Here is a 22,379-nt window from a genome sequence, read left to right on the forward strand (position 1 = left end):
ACCAGGTTTTTGTCGTTGCATTTTTGTCAGTAAGATGCAAACGCAGAAAGGAAAAAAAAAAACAAAAAAACTGTCAACTCACGTCTCCAGCAAACGAGATGAAGAATGGTCTGGAGGGATTTATGCTAAAGTTGTTGTACAGCTCCTGTTCGAACAGCATCTTACCGTCCTGTGACAAAAAACAAAACAAAACCAAAAAAAAAAAAAACACATGAGAGGTCTCGGATGTGGGTCCGAGCGGACGCGCACTGGTCGACCGCGTCGCGATGCCGCGTTACCTTGATGTCAAAGACTCGGATGAAGTAAGACCGCTGCGGGTTGTCCTTGATCAGACAGGCCACGCCGCAACATCTCTTGGACCAGGTGGCGTTCCGGTCTGCCAGGAAGACCTGGACCACCGCCGAGGACAACGTCTAGGACAGGGGAAGGGACACGGCAGCAGAGTCAGCCGAAAGCGCTGATACAGCACATCGGAAAAAAAAAAATAAATTGAAGTACGCCCTTTCATTTTCCTTAAGTTGTTCTCAAAAGTGTGGGGGCTCCCTCTACTGGTCAGCAACAGAATCACTCAAACTGTGCATTATGTTAAAGTGGCTTAGAAATACAGCTAAGTACATTTTTGGGGTGGAACTTTGGTGGAAAAAGTTTTATAGCAACTGCCTTTAGGTGTTAACATCTCCTCGGGGCGCTGCGCACAAGATCGGATTAACGCTCAGATCAGGAAGCTGCTCGTGAACTCTCAAACTTCTTTATAGGCATTAATAAAAGTGACGCTTCCCCCTCAGGATCAGTTAACAAAGAAATCCTTCCTTCTTTAAAAGTGTGCATGCAAGCACAGATGGGCAACGCACACTTCCAGACGGTGATCAGGCGCCGTGTTGGTTTTACAGGTTGCCGAGGGGGGTTCCCGGCGCCATGTGGGGGTGGGGGGCAGCTTCCCGGCTATTAATGATGAAAGCATCAGGGACGTAAAGGTCGGCCGTTGGGGCCTATTTTCGTTCCGATTCGCGACATTGTCTCAAATTTGGGCCGCGCGGGTCGAGGCTGGGAGGCTTTTTCCTCCACAGAGGCCCTCGGGTGTCATTTTGTCTCGTGACGGGGAAGCTTGTTAGGAACACAAACACAAGAGTCATGTTTTTCGTCAAATATTGACAGAAGTGACGACAAAGTCTCACTCATGATCTCATTTTTGACGCACTGCCACAACATCGGAGCTAAAGTACAGGACGGCGTCCACGTGTGCACTCGCAAACGAAACGAAGCTAAAGCGGCGCAGACGTGACATCACGGCCGGTGCTAGCGCATCGGCTAAGCTAGCAAGCGCCTCATTCTGTGGCAATTCCTGAACATGACATCGTTAAATCAGATTTTCTTTTCAAGAGCGTAACGAGGACGCTATTTTAAGACTTTTTTTTTGGGGGGGGGGGTGACGTACGGGCTGAAGAGCACGAGGCCCATGGAGTGCTGATAGTTCCTGACAGGGTCAAAAGATAGCAGGAAGTGAAGCTATGCACGCTCGCCGACTTCTTTCGCTCAAGCCATTTTCATTTCGGTCGTCCTCCAGGACAAGGCGCTCGACCTCATTTGTGCAGGAAGGAGAAAAAAAAAGATAATAGCTGCAGTTTAAAATTAGATTTTTTTTTAAAATGCAGGCAGGAAGAACATAGATGGGCCGATATTGAGTGGAATCATGTTGCACTTCTCCAGCACAAATCACCAAAGGGGGTCTGACCACGGGACTTCCTGTAGGATGCTGATCGGGCAGTCTGTGCACACACACACTCACACACAGCATAGATTGGACCCATGCCCCCCCCCCTTTTTTTTCCCCAACTGATGGCGAAAGCCGAGGGAATACCAATGAGCATCTCTGCACGTGCATGAGTCAAAGCGGTCGTGAAATCTTGTTCCTCTTTTTGTGCTGCACTGACAAAGCAATCAAACCACCTCTGACCCATTTTGCGCAGTCGACCAGGAATGCAAATCAACGTTGCAAGACACAAGACGGCCATTAAATCACCGCTGCACATTTGAATTTGATGGTGAAGGAGAGACACACACAAATACTCCCCCGCCCCCCCCCTGCATACAAAGATCGAGTGCGATTTTGAGGAATGCTCCCAAAATTCCTTCGTCTCACGCCGAGTGACACGATCAGCAGAGAGCGCCGGAGGAATGTCGCCGCTGCGTTTCTGAGCGCGCCTACGTCAACCTACGGCACAACCCAAGAGAACTTGTGAAAAGGGAAGAAGACAAAGCGAGCGGCATGTGGGTTAAGCACAAACACGTCCGTCAAGACTCACGAGGCAGGAAATAGAGCACAGGTAGCTTTTCGCTGTCAGGTGAGACCAAAAAAAAAAAAAAAACACTTCCCCAATCATCGTGCACTTTACTTTCAGGAATCAATTAATACTTTGAGGAAACAACACAATCGTGTGGCTGATCGAACAGAACGCCATCTTTGTGTTCAACTAAATGAGGCCCGGATTCCACAACGAGAGAATAAATACTGATATAAATGTTTTTTTCACACTGAATACAATGTACTCACATTTCAGAACTCATCAAAACAAAGTACTGATAGTGGATAATGTCATGACACTTTTGCAACTGTGACGAAAATTGAACACTTTTTAGAGTAACGAGTCGCCATTACTGATATTTGAACATTCACTTCCATGTATTGTCATTTCAGATATGCTGAAAGAAATTTCATACTCGGCGTCTCAGTGGAGATCATTATCCACATTACAGACAATAAATTGAAATTTTAAGCTTGACTGCTTCTCCACGAGGCTGACGTGTCTCTTGACCCACCTGCCCCGAAGTTTAATATCAGGCTGGTCAAGGTGGTACCGATGTCATAGTATCGGGGCAGACACAGAGTATCGGCTACTTTATCAATACTTTAAAGGAGTGGGAGAAAAACTGGATAAATGCATGGTGTTTTATTTGCTCATAGAAAAGTAGAGACGAGAGTGATGACTTTTATTCTAATTTTAGAATAGTGACATTTCACTGCAGTCAGACTGGTAAGGCAGGACTCTTCAAATTTTGGGGACTGACGAAGTATGGTGGGGGGGAAAAAAAAACAACCCCGATGAGTTCTCACTAGTCAGCGCTGTCCCCTGCCAAGCCTTGTCGGCACATTCCTTCAGTGGACACACTTCCCGAAAACAACCCAGGTTCGGATAACGTTATATAATAACGGCGAAAAAAGTCCTTTTTTTTGCAAGCTGTTGATTGATTTAGCAGCTAACTGACGACGGGGCTAACGCCACTAACGCCACGGCGGCTCAGTTGAGGCGGAGGTGCGGGTCCAAGTCGGATAGCAACATTTCCTGGGTGACTTCAGGTGTGTCAATCGTCAACCTTGACGCGTCGAGGCCTAATAAAATGGATTACAACTCAATGTTGGTCGACTGTGAGCGTCCCGAGCGAAATTCGACGTCCCCGCTCGCCGAACTCTCGTTGCCTCGGCTGTCAAAACAAACGAACCCTCCTCACCACCAATAGGACAAAAAAAGGGGAAAAGGCTCACTTCAAACGAGCGTCGTTAAACAGGAAGACAAGTTATCAAAGGGTGAACTAGAAAGGCTGACGTGAACTTACGATGCATTTCCTGCCAAGGTGGTTAAAAAGGTAGTCGTTCTCTTGAGGCGTCAGTAGTATGGAACCGACATTTGTTTGCCGTTGCGGATGAAGTCCGCTCATTGTGAACCGAGCGATAACGTTTACTCTAAGAAGGTAAACGGAGTCCGAAAAGATCCATAAACAATCCCCGGGTCATCCGTGGCCTTCCTCCGTCCGATTTCCCCCTTCCTTGAGTCAGACTTTCACGGGATGGTCGCACGGCTGTGATGCCAAAAGTGTCGAAGAAGAAGACGCCAGATCCGGATTTTGTGCGAAAGGGGGTCAAAATTGGAGCGGAAAACGCCAAAAAGTTTCCTGGGAACTCCGGCTGCCTTAGCGCCCGCAGTCAGTTCCATCCAACATGGCAGTGGTAGGGCGAGTCCATTCTTGTGGAACGGGGGGTTACGTCTTCCTACGGCTGCGTCCCACGCACAAAAATATATCAGTAATACACCAAAACACATCTTAACAGCACAACTTGAGAATTAAATATGATTACATCATACTTAAACGTCGTTACCTTCATGATTATGCGGAAAATAACATCTCTCGCGATGTCCTTCTCAGGTGTGGTACGATCCTGTCCGCCCCTGGCTTTTATGACAGGAATGTATGCAGTGCAGAATGGGAGGAGGTAAGACACAAGGTGCATGTTGCCAGCATAAAACCGTGAGCTTCTTGAGGGCACTTTGGGCTGAAATTAATGCAAATCTAAAAGCACCTTTAAAAGAGAAGTATTAAAATTATCTCTCCCAGATAAGATTGTGCTGCTTAATTCAACCAGAAAATTGGGTATGCAGGTATCTGGGCACTTAGAAGGAGTGATTGAGTCTTAATTTCCTCGCTGGACTATGAATGCTGCGAGGATGATTCATCACAATGCACTAAATATAGTCCATAATAAATTGAAGTCGAATTAAGACTGCTCCAGTTACTATAGGTACCCTCAGGGGTATGAGGACCACATCCGGCACATACATAAATACATTTAGTGTACTGGTCCCACGTCGGTCACTAGATATTACATTTGTATCATCTTCCCCTTTTTACGAGGCATAATGTTCTCCACAAATGATATTGCTTGATAGCCATTTTCAAGTATACATCCTTGCCTGCGTGACTCATGCTTATTTCAACAGTAAGCCTGAGGATATTTTTACAACATGCTCAGTCAGGCTCATCAATGGGTGTTACGCAGGATGGCGCCGTGGTGGAAATTTAAAAAAAAAAAAATGAGAGAGAAAGAAAATACACTCCAGATGTTTTATTTTTTTATTTATTTGTTTTGCCGCATGCTTTAGTTATGGCACTATGAAGACACATTTTGTGCTTTTGTACTCTTAAACGCGTAGCCCAGCGTCCCATTTCAAGTGACTTTCAGTTCCTTGTCCACTGTGGGCCCTTTGAGAGGTTAAGTCTGTTCCATATCTGGGGACATTTTTTTGTGGAGTTTCCTCCAGGCCGCACGAATACAAATTCTTGTGAACTTGTGGCTTGGCTGGTGAATGGCAGCCCTTTGAATGAACCTTGAATTGCTTTCAATTGTGTTTGCGGCACCTTAGATGTTGTCAGAAGCCGGGTCATGCCAAAACACGCTATATACAGTGGATATAAAAAGTCTACACACCCTTTGCCAATTTATTTCTTTATTTTTTTTGTGATATAAAAAAAAAAAAAATTGACCAGATAAATAGTTTCAAAACCATTTCCACTGCAATAATGTGGTCGCACAAGTGTGCACACCCTAATGACTGGGGTTGGGATTCGAACAGGGGTGTGTAGACTTTTTATATCCACTTTAAGTCTGTTTCGTCTCTGAATAACATGAACTGACACAGCTTCGACCTTGTTCACAACAAATGAATACCTGTACTTCCACGTGGTCTTTGGTCAACCAAATTCCGCTGCATTGCACTCGAGGCTTGACCAACTTGAAAAACCTGACTGACAAGTGGAGGATAAAAAAAAAAAGTCCAGGAACTGCTGCATTGCTCCACCTGGTTTGATTTTTTTTTTTTAGATAGCCACTCCGAAAGAACATAAGCGCCTTCACTTCCCCTTTGATGCGTGGAACAGAGTTCTGAAACATCTAGTGCTCCGCTTGCCTCTTGCTTTTATCTCCAAATACCTCAAAGCTAAATTACGCAATTGAAAGTAGTCACCGTGATGTGAAACGTGTATTGGAAACGCTATCTCAGTGTCAGCTAATGTCACTTGGTATGCAAATACTCAGGCAGCCGTGTAAGACAAGAATGTGTCAAGTCGTGTGGCTGCTTGGTCATGTTGTGTGTGTTTTAGCGGTGACACCTAGTTGGGGGTAACGCTCATGAAATATTAGCATGACCCACAAAACAAGAGAATGAGGGCAGAGGACAACATGAATATTATATTTTCGATCGTTGAGGAAGACGTGCCCTGCAGGCTTTCACATACATATTTAATCACGTTCATACAATTTGTCAGTATGCCGTCCAATGGGAAGATACGTTTCCACGAGGTACCACTATGTGTAAAAAAAAAAAAAAAAAAAAAAAAAAATCAAAAGGCAATATCTGGGAGTATTGAAATACAATATATGAAAACGCTTCAAATAAAACTACATCCATACTATGTCTATAAAAGCTCCCCAAATGCCCTGAACTCTGAAATGTAACCACAAGAGGGCAGCATTTCACCATAATAGCTCTTCTGAAGTCGAAACATTTGGGAATCCTCACAAATCAAATACTGTACATTTTAGTATTTTACAGCAAAAGGGTGGCTCATTTTACAAATTATTTTTGGTTATTAAAAAAAAGACTTTTATTACTTTAAAAAAAGGCATTTAAAATTGTTGTAAGCCAATGCAGTTTCAACATTTACCCCGTACATTTAAATATCGGGAAAAAAATTCTCTGTTGAGTCAATTAAAATGTATGACTCATAAATACTATTTTACACAAATGAATGTTTGAAAACTAACAGTTTTTAAAGAAGAAGTGCCACTGTATTGAACATTTAATGTTAAATCCAAGTGAACTGCAGAGAATGTTGTGACGACAAGAGGAAGCCTCTAAGCGCACACTTCATCAGCATTCAATGGGAGTTCAGATGTTTATCTTTTAAAGTTAACTTTCGTGACAGACATATAACGATCATGGAGGTACTGCTCTGTAGATTTTATTTTTTGGCTTGCTAACTGCCTAAAAGTGCGTTATGTGTTTAGTCAATGGAAAATGAAAGTGTACGGCTTCCATTTTGTTGACTCTAAATTATTTGAAATTATCGTGATGTTCTGCTCTATAATTTATTTTCTTTGTTGGTTTTCAGGGGAACAAAGTCTGGAGTAGCAGGCAACCGTGTTCATGTCAACTCAACAGAATGCTTCAACGAAAAATTGCAAGGTCAGATACAAAAACATTTAACACGCCACTTGGCCACAGTGCAAGTGACGTCATCACATCAAAACCGGTCTTCCTCATGTGGCCTTTCCAAACAAGTTTCTCATGTTAGGACTCGACGTTGCGTTTGTTCTGCTGAGTGACTTTTTGAGAACAGATGTTACTTCGCGGTTTGATTTCTGGCCCGTACCTGCGACGGCTACTAAATACACAGGATTTTGTGAGATTTGCTTTGATCATCACAGTGATTATTTTTTCTTTTGTGGGTGCAGTTAATTAATAAACGTAACAACCGAGCACAAATACTCACTAAAATATTCCAAGAAAAGCAACGTCGGGATGATTGCATTCACAGTGACGACACATTTAAATGAATGATATTTATTTTTATGCCGGATATGATTGACAGCCTGACTTGAGTGTGATTAGCACAATGACAGAGCTGGACTAGAATTCCCTCATTGATCATAAAAATGAAGCAGAATGTGGTCAAACATTTGCGCAAATTTGCTTCTTTCATTTCAGACCGTGTGTGTGTGTGTGTTTTTCTTTTTTTTTTTTTTTAAATAACTGAATGTGCATTATTTTTACATGTGAATATAACCACGAGCATTTTGTCTGGATTCAAATGAGACTGAAACAGGATTACTATTTACACTTTTGACAATAAATCACCGAATGTGCGTTGTTGGATGTAGTCAAGATTAACATGTCCACTCTGTCTTGGTAAAATATCAGCTGACATAAAAACTTTTCAGAAACTTTGAATGGACGGTGGCTTGAGAAATAGATGGCCCCTCCCCTTGAACTTTTTGAACTTTTGCCACCTTTGGGCCTCATATGATATTTTAACCTTTCTTTTTTGACACACGCACAAAAAAAAAACAACTGAAAGATGGAACATGCAATGTTAAAGTTTGAAGCCTGAAATGTAACAAAAGGTCAAAAGGTTCAAGAGGGTGGATATTTTTGCAAGCCATTGTATTTGTTCAATACTAAAAGTACCAAAAATGTTCATCCTGCCAAGCAAGCTCACATGATTTGCTATTGTAAGTATATTTTTCACTTGCAATTAACTGAAAAAAGAAAAACGTGGCCGTTTGATCTCCCGAATACAATGAATGAAGTTCAAAGGAAAAAAGTTTTTGGATGACAGGGAAGTCTAAAAGGCACCCTTGTGCTGATACCGACTTTGAATTTCATTTGTTAAGCATCTTTTTTCCCCTCAATGTAATAATAATAATCAACGTTTCCACCGACATGGAGAATAACCTTTTGCGGTCCCGTAATGACAGACGTTCCCTTTTTACTTCCTCATAGCGCCGTCTTCTGTCTGAAGCGACGCTGAAAAAGCAACTCGCACAACTGAGCCAAAGTGTAAATTTCAAAGTCTTTTTTTGCAAGACCGAGGCCATCCGTTGACATCTCCGCCGTCCGCGCTTGGTCGCAGAGCCTCTCTGGCGCACCTGATGCCGAGCAGGATATTGGACAGCACGTCCTGATAGAGACTCAGGCAGACCCACCCGGGCAGGTAGAGCAGGGTGATGAGTCCCATGAAGTTGTGCGGGTAGTGCGAGTAGTCCCAGGAGCAGGCGTCGAACTGCCTCAGACCTAAACCCCAGCACAGCTCCCAAGTGTAGATGAAGCAGACGTAGATGGGGAGCCTCCGCCACAACCCCCAGCCTCTTTTAAAGTGCAGGCGCAGGTACAGTTTCTCCACCACGAAGCTGCAGCTCCCGTACATCAGGAAGGACCACAGGGACGTGTGACCGGTCAGGCTTCGGTTCTCCACCAGGTTGAACACCGACGTGAACGCCACCTCATCCAAAAAGCCATGCATGCCAAAAAACAAGAAGCGGACCTACCCGGGGACGCTTTGGATCGGACGGGATCCCGCTGGGGGACTGTACTGCAGCCTGGACACCCCCCTGTGGAACACCTGACTAAAATAAAGAGCCAGGATGTAGTGGAGGACCAAGCGCGTCCCAGATATGACCCTCACCTGCTTGCTCAGTGTGTTGCCGATGTTCTCTATCAGAACTTGCAGCCCGATGTAAACAGAAGGATAAACTAGCAGATGGAAAAGCACAGGCCTCCCTTGAAAGCTCCTCTTCTTCGAGTAGACTTTCTCCAGCGCCAAGTGGGTCAGTGAATGCACCACGCACAGACACGGTGAGGAAAAGCCGAGCAACTTGGGGTCCCGGTTGGATAGAACCTCCCGCAACGAGGAGAGCACCACATCCAGAGTGACGCCGTGCATTCCGTAGAAGTACAGCCGCATCCATGGCGGCAGCCACCGCGCGCTCTCCTCAGCCTCACCGCAAACGTTGGACTCGTCGGTCCCGATTCGAGTACCGTCTCTGGAGCGACGGACCATCGTTGGGTCATCGAGACGCATCCGCTTTCCTGTTCCGAAACATTGTTTTCAGTTTTCAAAGGCGCTCTGCGGTAACCGCAGCGGCTGCGAGCATCCGCTGACCTGCCGGTGCGTTCAGGAACGTCCGGGCAAAACAAGACTCTAACGTTTTTCTCGGCCGGTGTCTTATAAACTTCGATTTATGACAAGTCATTCGGCATGTTTGGCCTACATACCGTTTTTCTACGCAACGAAATTTTGATATACTCCCTCCCGTTTTTATATGTATTGTGATGTCATGTACATTTATTGCAAATGCAGTCAGGCAGGACACGATTTAACATGGTGGGAAAACCGCATTATTCTTCAGTACTAAAATTGAACAGTAGATGGCAGCATTGTAACGTTTTTTAGACTGGCTTGGGCGGGCCCCTTCTGTCCCCTAAAATGTTGTTTTCTATTCACCGAAACATGAGCAAAATGGTTGCTCGTGTGTATCAGTGGTCGTCAGGTTAAAAAACACTGACACAAAACACCTCGTGCACCCCCCCCCACCATCCTGTATCCTTGGTGCTTTATCTAACAGCTAATCATATTTTTCCTCCTTGTCAAGAGCAGTAAGCCAAACGCTCCAGTCACATCTCCATCCCATTAAGGTCCTCGACAGCCTGCCGTCAAATGGCGTGACGAGAACATTTTCTCATCAAATCCGTTCCATTAGGCTCATTTCAGCCCAACCAATGGCCGTAGGAAGATGAAGCTGTCTTTGTCTGACGCTCGACTTAGTCCCTCCGGAAATTAATGTGAGTCTGCGGCCGCGCACTTAGAACGAGGAGCTCAGAAAATGTGATTTCAGAACCCATTTCCTCCCAATTTTTTGCCATTAATGAATGGACGGTTGGCCCCGTGCTATTGTGTAGCCAATACGAGGCTTTCATGTGTGTTTGGAGTTGCACTGTTTGTCGTCGTGCTTTCTGCACTGGAGATATTTCCAATTGGGTGCCTGTTGCTCGGATAACATTTGTAGGGGGAAGGATGAATGGAGGATGAAGACATTTCTCCCGAAAGGAGCTTTGCATTATTCCCACGAGGCCTTCAACAGTTCCCTCATTAGGGATTCAAAGCAAGCAAACCCCCCACCCCCCCAGGAGATATTTCCAATTGGGTGCCTGTTGCTCGGATAACATTTGTAGGGGGAAGGATGAATGGAGGATGAAGACATTTCTCCCGAAAGGAGCTTTGCATTATTCCCACGAGGCCTTCAACAGTTCCCTCATTAGGGATTCAAAGCAAGCAAACCCCCCACCCCCCCACCTCCCCCACTTCTCCGACTGCGGAGGGTGCGCCCTGTCAACCCCACCCCCTTTCCTCTCTTTAAGATGATATTGTTGTCAACTTGCCTGTATGTCTCTTGGAGTTAATCGACTTCTCCACCCCTGGCAAATTATTATTCTTACTATTATTAATTTTCAAAAAATTCATTCACCCTTTAAGGGACAGCGGTTACTACAGTGGACATCTTATCATGTTGTCAGGTTACAGAGTGCATGAAAGGGTTAAATACAGCCTTGCTAGCGCTATTGCTAGGTGATTATTGCCCCCGACGCATCCGCCATAGTTTGAATGGTCGGTTTGTAGCAGTACTTCGGAGCATATACTCCGAATTTCAAGGCAAGAAATTTTGATACAAATTTTAATTCAACCCCCCAAATTTTTTGCTGTCGTGAAAATTGGTGTCAGCGCATTTCCCCAACAAATAAATACGAGTTAGCAGAAATAAGTGTCCATTGTATTGTCCTCCATGTATATTATGTATTGTTCCGATTTAAATGACTGCTTTAGTCCCCCAAAATATATTTTTTGGGTGTATGCAGTTCCTGTAGAAGTAGCAGCCTAATCTATCCACTCTTTTCCTTTCCAATCACCATCTCTTCCTTGCTCATACGTCATTTCCACCTCAAGCTCACCTTCAGTTTCACCTCTCCGCCTTCTTTCGGCTTCAGTAAAGAAGAACAATTTTTTTATTGCTAAAATCTTCGGATGGACTCTCACTTACAACATTTTTACACATAGCACGCTCGCCGCTAAAATCAATCTGAAGTCGTCATCGCGGCCACAGTGCGCCCAAGCCCCCTTTTATTGAGGACAATCTAATTAAGATGATTTGTCACTATTCTCACCAGCCGGTGGCCTGGTTGTCAATGGCAACTTCGTAGCGACTGACATTTACAAGTCTTTTGTTCCACCTTGTTGACCTTTCCTGGTACCTGTCATAACTGGCGCCCACGTACGCCCCCTTCTTTGTTCACTTAGCGACACACTCCGTTGTCTGGCTCTGTGGAGCCCCCGCCAGACGGCGGGCGGTCCGATTGCCATTAATGAATGGACGGTTGGCCCCGTGCTATTGTGTAGCCAATACGAGGCTTTCATGTGTGTTTGGAGTTGCACTGTTTGTCGTCGTGCTTTCTGCACTGGAGATATTTCCAATTGGGTGCCTGTTGCTCGGATAACATTTGTAGGGGGAAGGATGAATGGAGGATGAAGACATTTCTCCCGAAAGGAGCTTTGCATTATTCCCACGAGGCCTTCAACAGTTCCCTCATTAGGGATTCAAAGCAAGCAAACCCCCCACCCCCCCACCTCCCCCACTTCTCCGACTGCGGAGGGTGCGCCCTGTCAACCCCACCCCCTTTCCTCTCTTTAAGATGATATTGTTGTCAACTTGCCTGTATGTCTCTTGGAGTTAATCGACTTCTCCACCCCTGGCAAATTATTATTCTTACTATTATTAATTTTCAAAAAATTCATTCACCCTTTAAGGGACAGCGGTTACTACAGTGGACATCTTATCATGTTGTCAGGTTACAGAGTGCATGAAAGGGTTAAATACAGCCTTGCTAGCGCTATTGCTAGGTGATTATTGCCCCCGACGCATCCGCCATAGTTTGAATGGTCGGTTTGTAGCAGTACTTCGGAGCATATACTCCGAATTTCAAGGCAAGAAATTTTGATACAAATTTTAATTCAACCCCCCAAATTTTTTGCTGTCGTGAAAATTGGTGTCAGCGCATTTCCCCAACAAATAAATACGAGTTAGCAGAAATAAGTGTCCATTGTATTGTCCTCCATGTATATTATGTATTGTTCCGATTTAAATGACTGCTTTAGTCCCCCAAAATATATTTTTTGGGTGTATGCAGTTCCTGTAGAAGTAGCAGCCTAATCTATCCACTCTTTTCCTTTCCAATCACCATCTCTTCCTTGCTCATACGTCATTTCCACCTCAAGCTCACCTTCAGTTTCACCTCTCCGCCTTCTTTCGGCTTCAGTAAAGAAGAACAATTTTTTTATTGCTAAAATCTTCGGATGGACTCTCACTTACAACATTTTTACACATAGCACGCTCGCCGCTAAAATCAATCTGAAGTCGTCATCGCGGCCACAGTGCGCCCAAGCCCCCTTTTATTGAGGACAATCTAATTAAGATGATTTGTCACTATTCTCACCAGCCGGTGGCCTGGTTGTCAATGGCAACTTCGTAGCGACTGACATTTACAAGTCTTTTGTTCCACCTTGTTGACCTTTCCTGGTACCTGTCATAACTGGCGCCCACGTACGCCCCCTTCTTTGTTCACTTAGCGACACACTCCGTTGTCTGGCTCTGTGGAGCCCCCGCCAGACGGCGGGCGTTCCGACCACCTCCGGGTTCCAGCGAGTGGTTGCTCAGTGTATGATCCAATTTAGCTGAAAGGTGTCTGCTCCAAGGTGGGTGGGGGGTCAGGGGGGGTATTTCTGCTTTTAGTCTCACGTTGAAACTGTATACTGCGAGCCTTTTTTGTGCATCCTGTTCACTATCCTCCGTAGTGCCCTGGCGAGCTTGTGGGCGATTGTAGCCATGGGTTACGGAGACTCTGCTTGCGTGCGCTCTGATTGGTATCGAGCCCAACGGGGACTTGGGGGATTTAGTCATACGGACGCTTGCTCATGTTGTTGTCTCTCCTCCTCCGCGTCCACTCAGACGGACGGGGCGGAGCGTAGGAAGTCGACGATCCAGTGCGGCGCCATGGGAGGAATGACCTTGGGATGACTTTTGATTTGGGGTGTCATGGTTGCCGACTCTCCCGTTGATTCATCAAGTCAACCGATCAACAGTTTAATTTTTGCATGACAAAACAAAATTATTGCATGTGAGGGACAGGTATTATTTTTGTTCATTTGGAACGCGCCGTCCGAAAGTTCTTACTCTAGCATTTGTGACTTTGAGTGCTTTGAGATGCAAGGCCTTGCCTGGTGAGTGACATGGGTGTCAAAGACTGACAGTTGAGAGTTTGCTGGATGTTAGTTGACTAATCGCCCCAAAAAATTCTGTCTCTAGCCACCCATGGTAAAGAAAACCAAGACATGGACACTTACAAATAATAATATCAGATGCCTGAGAGACAAAACCTTCATCCCTATTGAAGATGACTCATGCTTTACAAAAGGCTATTCTTAGCCCAAAGTGTGTCTCTTAATAAACACCCACATCGGGAATGGAGATGAGACACTGTCTTCAAGTCTGTGATGTCAAAATGTTTCATATCACCCCAAAATGAAAAACGAAAGACGACTGGAGACGCAGCGGTAGTTGTTGCTTTGTTGGAAACGCAAAAACGCTAACGAGACACCGCAGCGGCCTCCCCGCTATTCCCCCCCCCCCTTTTTCTTCTTCTTCTAATCCTAGTATCTCTTCTTCTTCTTCTTTTTTGACTTTCTTTTGGTGTTTTGCTTGTGGCGCATTGTGTCCGCCTTGTGGCCACTGGCGGTGATGCACCAAAACTATTCGACGGTTGGGGAGTGGGGATTTTGGGTGCCAGGCTGAGCTTGAATTTTAATATATTGTCAGCCACGTAATTGCCTAAGTCATATTTTTTTTGAGGGTGTGGGGGCAAGAAAAAACATAATTTTTAGAGCGCACTTTGGTATTTTTTCATTGGGTCTTTTTCCTTGCCAGGTCTTTCAAGCAGGGGAGTAAAGAACCTTCCTCTGCTTATCAGTGACTAATAATTGGCTACGTCATACTCCCAAGAGAGGGAATATGATCCTGTGTGTCATCGAAGGACGTGTTGGGGGGAGGAGTGGAGATGGACGGAAGGAAAAATGAGCATGTGACGGTCTTGGGAAATGGAGGTGTGGAGGCCTCAAAACTATGAAAGCCTCCAAAAATGGTTTTAAAATGAGTTTTTAAAATGGGCGCTCGGAGGGAGACCATTCCACAGCGACGAAAAATGATTTTTCGTTCCCCTCCGAGCTTTCGGTCGAGACCTCTGTACCTCCAGAAGCAACTGGTCAGGTGACCTGGAGCGCGAGGCAGGTGGCAGGAGACCATAAAAGACTCTGAAAATGAATTCTAAAATGCACAAGCAGCCGGTTGAGGCAGTCTGGAATCAGTTACATGCTCCCGCTACATGCTTCAATGAAGAACATTTTAAGACGAGGATTGGCTAACTCCAGATTGCCCACCGAGCTGCCGACTGTGATATTTTTTGGATGACATTTGCGTGTTTCCTGATGAGGTCAGAGTTGTTCAAAACGGGAACGGCGGTGACCGCGTTTGACTCCCTCCATCTGTTGCCCATATCTGCGTCTCACCTCTGCTCTTTTATTTCTTCTCCTTCTCCTCCTGGCGCCGGCGCCATCTTTCGCGCGCTCCGCCACTTCCCACACGATGCGGCGCCCACGCGCGCTGCTGTCTGCTCGTCTGTCGAGCGTGTGCAAAACACATTTGCGCGGCGACGCAAACACTCACTTTGCACCACGAGTCCTTTTTTTTTTTTTTTTTTTTGGAAACAGTGAAATGTCAAAGTTGTAACATAGGAAATATTTGACAACAACCCCTTGTTTCTTGGTGTCAATAGACGGGTATCAGGTTATTAGGTTACAGGGTGCACGAACCAATGAAAATAGTTTGTTTCAATCTATTCGAATCAGCGTGAATGATTATTTTGGCGCTATCTTCCCCCGCGACCCTGTTCAGGGGAAAACACAGAAGGATGGCTAATTAGCGTTAGCACGAGCGGCGTTTTTCTCTTTAAAACGAAAAGCAGCATGTGTTTGTCTGAACGTCATTCAGGGCGCAGCTGTAATGAGCAAATTACCATTCATGTCATGCGCACGGACGGCAGGGGCCACCGCGGCCACCACATGCTTCCCACTTCCTCACGCGTTCTCGCGTGAGGGCGAAATGATTCCTTTTGTGTTCGTGTTTTTCCGCATGAGGTCAATCGCAAGATGGGGTCACCTGTTTCGCTGAAATTCACCGTTCCATTTGGATCAGCATAATCCTGACGTTAATTACGACGGGGGGGAATTCAGTTTTTGTCGAGCGTTACAGGTGACGAGGATCCGTCAGCTTCGGCGCTCCGGCGCTAACACGAGAACAAGAAAGAGGAAACCTTTCCAATTGAATGAAGAACAATGACATGAAAAATAAGATTATCCCTTCAGCACACAATAAATAATTCGAAGCTATTTCCCTGGCAAAAGGACCTTTAATGCTCCTTTTATCCATTGATTACAACCACCCCCACCCAAAAAAACCCCATCCTGGATTATGACTTTAAGCTGCTCATTTGAACACACAAACGTCTGTTATACACGTGGGCGAATCGGGCACGTCAACACTCTCTTGTGCGGATCAGCATAATCCTGACGTTAATTACGCCGGGGCGGGGGTGATTCAGTTTTTGTCGAGCGTTACAGGTGACGAGGATCCGTCAGCTTCGGCGCTCCGGCGCTAACACGAGAACAAGAAAGAGGAAACCTTTCCAATTGAATGAAGAACAATGACATGAAAAATAAGATTATCCCTTCAGCACACAATAAATAATTCGAAGCTATTTCCCTGGCAAAAGGACCTTTAATGCTACTTTTATCCGTTGATTACAAAAAAAAAAAAAACCCCATCCTGGATTATGACTTTAAGCTGCTCATTTGAACACACAAACGTCTGTTATACACGTGGGCGAATCGGGCACGTCAACACTCTCTTGTGTTCTCAGAAAGCCAAGATGGCACTTTTAACCTTTTGAAACGGCCTATTAAATGACCGTTTTTGCGTCGTGGTTGTGGTTTCATCGTTAAATGGCACATTAGCATCCGGCTAAAGCCTGTTGCGCTAACCGATTCAAAGAAATGTCATGATAAATCCTGCCGAGCGCTAGCATAGAGATCGCTAATTGCCCGAACTTGTTTATTAATGCAGACTGTGGCAATTTTAAGGTTTAATGGAGATTTAATTGCTCCAATCGATTTGTGTCGCAGAGTTATTGCTAGCCAGGCAACTATTTAGGACAAACCGATAACAATTAAGATGCAGTCCAATTAGAAACAATTGCTTATAGCCGCGGGCCACTTCATTTGCTAGCATCTAATGAGATCCGATTCAAGAGTTGTGTCATAAACGATGACTTTAGAAATAGAATACGATGGCGCCTCGAGATTTATTTATATGATGTGTGTGTTTTTTTTTTTTGAGTCAAGTAAGTAAAAGAATGAAACAGCTTCTTGCCACCTTTTATGCTTCAGTTCAACAAAGATTGTGCTGCTCCCGGTGTACCAGTTGCTCAGTAAGCTGCAGTAATATAGTCGTCATTCTTTGCAGAGGATAAAGAACACATCATATTCGTTAGCCGGTTTTGTGTTGTTTGTTAACATACAATTAAACGGACATGGGAATGGAAGTTGAAGCGATGTGGTTATTTTCAAAAATTACAATTTTACATCATGGACTAATGTAGACCAAGAAATGTGTTTATAAGACTAAAATCCCCTATGTAGCTAAATTGTATTCTTAATTACATGACTTCCCATGAAAAGTAATTCCAGCCAAAATTCGGGGAATCCGACACTCACTAGTAGCCTTTAAATACAGCAGCCAACCCCCCCTCGGGGTTAATTGAGGTGACAGTTGGCGCCGTGGTAGTGACGTCTGCCTTTGACCCACTGACACACTTCCTGCTCCATCAGTCTATGAGGAGCTCCGAGGAGGGTCGAAACGCTCGGAGGTGAGCGTGTCGACTCGCGGTGTTTACCCCGACGACTCCTTTGAATAATTCAACCTTGGGCTTTGCCGTCTTTCGTTCCGTGGCACGCACCAGCTGCTCATTTCTCCCGTACGGCAAGCGAAATGATCCATAAATCATACATAAATCTCTTTGCTGCCCCTTCTTTAATCCATCATTCGCCGCTGACCCCCATCTGCTTCCGTTCACGTTCTCATTTTTCTTCTTTTTTTTTTTTCCTCCGTACACCACATCACCTTCGCCTCCTCCTCTCCCTGTCATGCATAAATCACTTGCCGCACCTTTTACGGCGCATAATCAAATACGTAGTGTGCATCGAGAAAAGCCTTAGCGTTATTTCCAGTTTCATGCTCAGGTGCTAAAAGACAGACGCCGAGCGGCACGCTCGCCGAGCTTGATTCATCATTTATGGAAGCATCGCCTCATTCGACTTTTGCTTTATATTGACTTTTCTTTTTTTCCTCCTCATAACAAAGAAATTATATTCTGAATTGATTCATCACGAGCGAGAAAGACAGGCAGCGGCAACAAAAGAGACAACAGCAGATAACGAGAGCGAGAGTTCACCATATCTGCCGCCGACGATCCCTATAATCTTATAACACCCCTCAGAAATCTGCTGGATCAAAGTGTGTCTGAAATACATCCAGGCCTGAGTACAAAGTGTGTGTGTGTGTGTGTGTGTGTGTGTCCGTGCCAGATTCTTCTTGTGCGATGCGGCAAAAATATGTCTTTTGAGACTGTTTGGGCCCTTTTACGTTCCATCAGCCTTCCCCAACTCTCAACTCAACTCAACTCAAAAGTGGCCTCAATGAGAAAGGGTCTTTATTTGCTCAGTGGGTCATAGATCCGACAGTCATCCGTGTAGCAATGGAAGGAAATTCAATGTTTTCTTCTGATGATTTGGGCCATTTTACAATATATTTATGAGGCTCACACATATTTACTGACTGCATCCATGCATCCATCGTTCCATCAGCCTTCCCCAACTCTCAACTCAACTCAAAAGCGGCCTCAATGAGAAAGGGTCTTTATTTGCTCAGCGGGACATAGATCCGACAGTCATCCGTATAGCAATGGAAGGAAATTCAATGTTTTCTTCTGATGGAACACAAGGGCAGCAGATACAATGAAAACAGCAGAGGCTCTAGAAAGGAACTCTGTGGAACACCGTTTGACAATGAGGTAGTGTGGGACTCAGAGCGACCAAGGCTATCAGCCAAATCTAAACCAGTCAAGATTACTTCAGTATTTTATTTTTTTTACTTCTGCATCTAGCTAGCTAGTTGGCTAGCGAGTCATCAATGCACAGTTCGTGTTTACCCGTGCACTCAAGTGCTATCATTTGCTCACAGATCATCCTGGCCGATGTATTTCCTGTCCAATTAGCCCCCTGACCCCATTCTCTTCCCGTCTGGCTGTCCGGCCCCGGCTTCTTTCTGGTCTTCTAATGGATTTGTGCCATCATCACATCCTTCTTTCTCCAACTAGTCTGTCTAATCTTATCTCATTCGCATCTACGGCCTATCCGCCCAGTTTTTTTTTTTTTTGCACACTCATGCGTGCGTCCGTGGGTGCAGGTGCATATCACACCACCTGTGTCGGACTCCGCTGTTGCCATGGTGAATTCCATTTGGCCCACAGCCACTGCATAGGTGTGTGCGAGTTTGGATTTATCAACCGCGAATGTGGACAGAGAACTCTGTGTTATTTGGGTGCGGTGTTAAAACCAATTTGGAGACTGATATGCTGCATGAAAATGAAAAGAATGAAACAGAATTTCGCTGGATTTTAGATCCCCGAACTGTCTGTTGTTCTGGTCTTCATCCAGCCTTCCTCGGCTTACTAAAATGAAGGCTCTGTCGCATTGTTGACTAACCTCCAGCCTGCAGCTGAGATTCAACAAGAATCAGATGAACAAGAACACATCCGAATCCGCGACGCAATCAATAAACAATCACCCCGCGCAAACCAAATCCCAAATCTGCCTTTTGTAATCGAGAGTGAGCTTTTTTGGTAATGAGAGCTGCTCGTTGTCCTCGGGAAAACCTGTGCGTAAGAGGCTAGCTCTGTCTAATGCGGTGCAGTTCAACATCTTTTCATCGTCAACTGTGTTTTTCCTTTGCGTACATTTGTTAGCTACCAGCGATCTATTGCATTGAAGAAGAAAAAATGAGATAAGCGAAACAATCAATCGTCACCCTTTTCTGCCTGTCCGGAAAATAACACGGCGACCCCGGCCGGTGGCGTTGTAATCTCCTTTTCTTGAGCAGGTGTACCTAATATTGTGGCAAGTGAGTGCCTCTCCATCAAACCGCATTTACAGTATTATGTGATCACTCCTCCCCTTTTCCTTCTTCCCACTTCTTTTCTCACCACTTCCTTCTTCTACCATTGCCCTCGCTTCATCCTCGAGATTTTTAGATCCAGGTCCACCCACGGGTGCTACTGCGCCACCAGCACATTTATTCCTTTATTTATTTGATAAACTAGAGATTTTCAGCGCGTTTCAAGTGCGTTTAACCCAGTCTAATCAACCCGAAAAGCACCAGCGCAGCTCCACCTAGCAACAGCCTGCCCCCCCCCTCCCCATCGCACGCCCCAGCTGGGAACACTGGGAGCGGATTTACATGCTCCCGCTGCCATTCTCTCATTGATCTCCGAGTATATCTCCTGACGGCTTCCACTGCGCGAAATCTTCTAAGGGAGGATATTCAAAAGGAGACCTTTTTTTTTTTTTGTGGTTACTATGGCAATGGCCGCACGGAGCACATCTTTGTGTAATTGTACCTGAGAGCTCACTTGGCGCACAAGGCAAATATTGTGTCCTTCGTGGAGCTCGGGAAAGCGACCTCTAAATTTGAATATATTACTGATGTGTGCACCAGATACGTGAAATCATTTTCACCTAGCATAAAACTCACATTGAAATCACATTTCAGACCGAAAAAAAAAAGAACCGTCAGGTTCGGAACGAACCAAATAATGTTTAGGATCCCAGAAATGTAAACATGAACAAAATGCGATGTCAAAAATTTTTATTATCAAAGACGCAAAGCCAAGAAAGTCCAAAACGGAAAACGCTGGTCACAGGGATACAGGGAAAAACAATACATTAACATAAAAAGGCAAGAAAATAGTTAAACCGAAAACTAAATGGCAAGTAAATTACAAAAACGTGGAATGAAGGGAACGCGAACGATTATGGCGAGAGCGAGAACGAGGTCTAGAAAACAAAACACTTGAGCAAGAGCAGCAACAACGTCAAATAATCCTTCAATACAAGGCCGATGACAACCGACAGCAGGTGTGCACGCAGAAGGGAAAGCCCACGTCTGCCGCCTGCTGGAGATAAACAGGAACAGGATGCAGGATTTCTCCACATCTGAGACTCAAAGCTATTTCCACTTCGCAGGCTAAACGTGCCAGTTGTCTGGACCGCACTTCTAAAGCATTTGGCTGCAATCCCGTCTGGGCTGACCATATGTCCTCGCAACTTTCCAATCGGAAAGTCAATTCCAATCGAAGAAAAAGTCACGCAGTGCCGACTTTACGCGCGAGCGCTCAGGGGGCTGCTTTGCATCCGTGCACAAAAACATTTCGCTCCTATTGAAGGATGAGACAATAAATGGGGGAAATAAAGCAGGAAATTGACGACAGACAGAGGAGGTGTCACAATGAGGTCTGTCGACCTCGTCTCGCACCTCCCGCATTTCATCCATTCACGCTGACGTGCACACAGGATACAAGGTAGCGCACACGCACACGCACACACGTCGTACAAAGGCTGCCATGACCACGGAAAGGAAAGCGAACTCGGGTCGCGGCCAGGCCCTCTGTGGAAAGTTACAGCCTCCTTTCCTGCTTTCCTATGTCCAAGTGTCTGTTTGTGTTGTGCGGACAAAAGCGGCTTTGACTCGCAAAACCCGCGCGCTCGCCCTCCCTTTCCGTCACCGCGTTGTACGCTCGGCGCGTGTGAGTGCGCGCTGCGTTATCGACAACATCGACATATTCGTGCGAGTGGGCCGGGCGAAGATGCGCGTGTGCATACGGTGACAGGGAACAGGGCAGTAGACGTTTATCAGTACCTTGGGGTTGTAAAAAAAAAAAAAAAAGGATGACAGCCGTTCACGGCACTTCTTTTGCGCGCATAAGGTCACGTCGTTAGCTATTTGCATATGCTAGCGTCGCCTAACATTATAACGACTTTCTCTTTGTTAGCAATGTAGAGTTTATGTTACATTTTTACTTCCCGCGACTGTGACTTAGTGTAATTATTTTTTACAGGCACTCGATGATACGCCGCTGTCTTTTCTGCGAGATTTTGCTCAGCGTGTGCACGTACACGACACACGCAATGTGCTTGACAGAATGAAAAGTAAGTCATTTGAAAGCAGTTGTAAGAACAAAAGAGACATTTCAGTGCAAAGTCAAGAAAGAAAAACACCTAGGGAGAAAATAAACACCACATTTCAATATGCTAGCACGCTAATAATGTCAATACGCTCTTATCGTTCCATCAACCCCGATTGATGACGAGGGCGTCCATTTTGCAGCACATGACACCCGTAGCGAAGCGATGAAACACGAGCTTTTCCTCCCTGGTGTAAACGGTGACATCCCCCATGCATCATCATTGCTGCATCTTTTTTTTTTTTTTTACACGACACCACCCCAACGACTGCTGCACAATGACAGCTTGTTGTTATGCTCGCTTTTGTTTGACGCTTCCCACTACAGGCTACCGCAGGCACCGAGCTCCCGAGGGAGACATCTGACGTCGAATCACACAACTTGTTCAAAGGGGAGGTTTGTGTACTGCACAGCAACCGTGATTTTTCTTTTATTTTTTTTCAGTTATTGAGGAAATGTGGAATTTGAATGTAGGTTTTATACGCCTGATTAAATCTCCCACTCCCCCACGACAGCGGCCGGGTCATTTTTCCT

At 45.3% G+C, this 22,379-nt stretch overlaps 2 protein-coding genes and 1 long non-coding RNA gene across 3 annotated transcripts; 1 reads left to right on the forward strand and 2 right to left on the reverse strand.

Annotated features, from left to right (window-relative positions):
• Window positions 1-58: 58 nt before the first annotated feature.
• Window positions 59-3,741, reverse strand: LOC109520053 (neural Wiskott-Aldrich syndrome protein-like). The gene is made up of 3 exons (XM_019877012.1): window positions 3,613-3,741; window positions 279-413; window positions 59-169 (listed from the first exon to the last, which is right to left on the reverse strand). Exons 1-3 carry the CDS (start codon window positions 3,712-3,714, stop codon window positions 74-76), a joined length of 333 nt encoding a protein of 110 aa, XP_019732571.1. The 5' UTR covers window positions 3,715-3,741; the 3' UTR covers window positions 59-73.
• LOC109520054 (uncharacterized) lies at window positions 1,532-21,866 on the forward strand. Its single transcript, XR_002169079.1, has 4 exons — window positions 1,532-2,342; window positions 2,400-4,267; window positions 6,943-7,016; window positions 21,720-21,866. It is a non-coding gene; the product is annotated as an uncharacterized LOC109520054 (long non-coding RNA).
• On the reverse strand, window positions 6,796-10,509 carry tmem229a (transmembrane protein 229A). Its single transcript, XM_019877009.1, is given in 1 exon segment — window positions 6,796-10,509. A coding segment is annotated over 1 exon segment (1,014 nt). The 5' UTR covers window positions 9,412-10,509; the 3' UTR covers window positions 6,796-8,397.
• Window positions 21,867-22,379: the final 513 nt, after the last annotated feature.

The sequence above is a fragment of the Hippocampus comes genome, unplaced genomic scaffold (assembly GCF_001891065.2).
Source record: "Hippocampus comes isolate QL1 unplaced genomic scaffold, H_comes_QL1_v1.1 scaffold127, whole genome shotgun sequence".
In the NCBI taxonomy this organism is placed as follows: domain Eukaryota; kingdom Metazoa; phylum Chordata; class Actinopteri; order Syngnathiformes; family Syngnathidae; genus Hippocampus; species Hippocampus comes.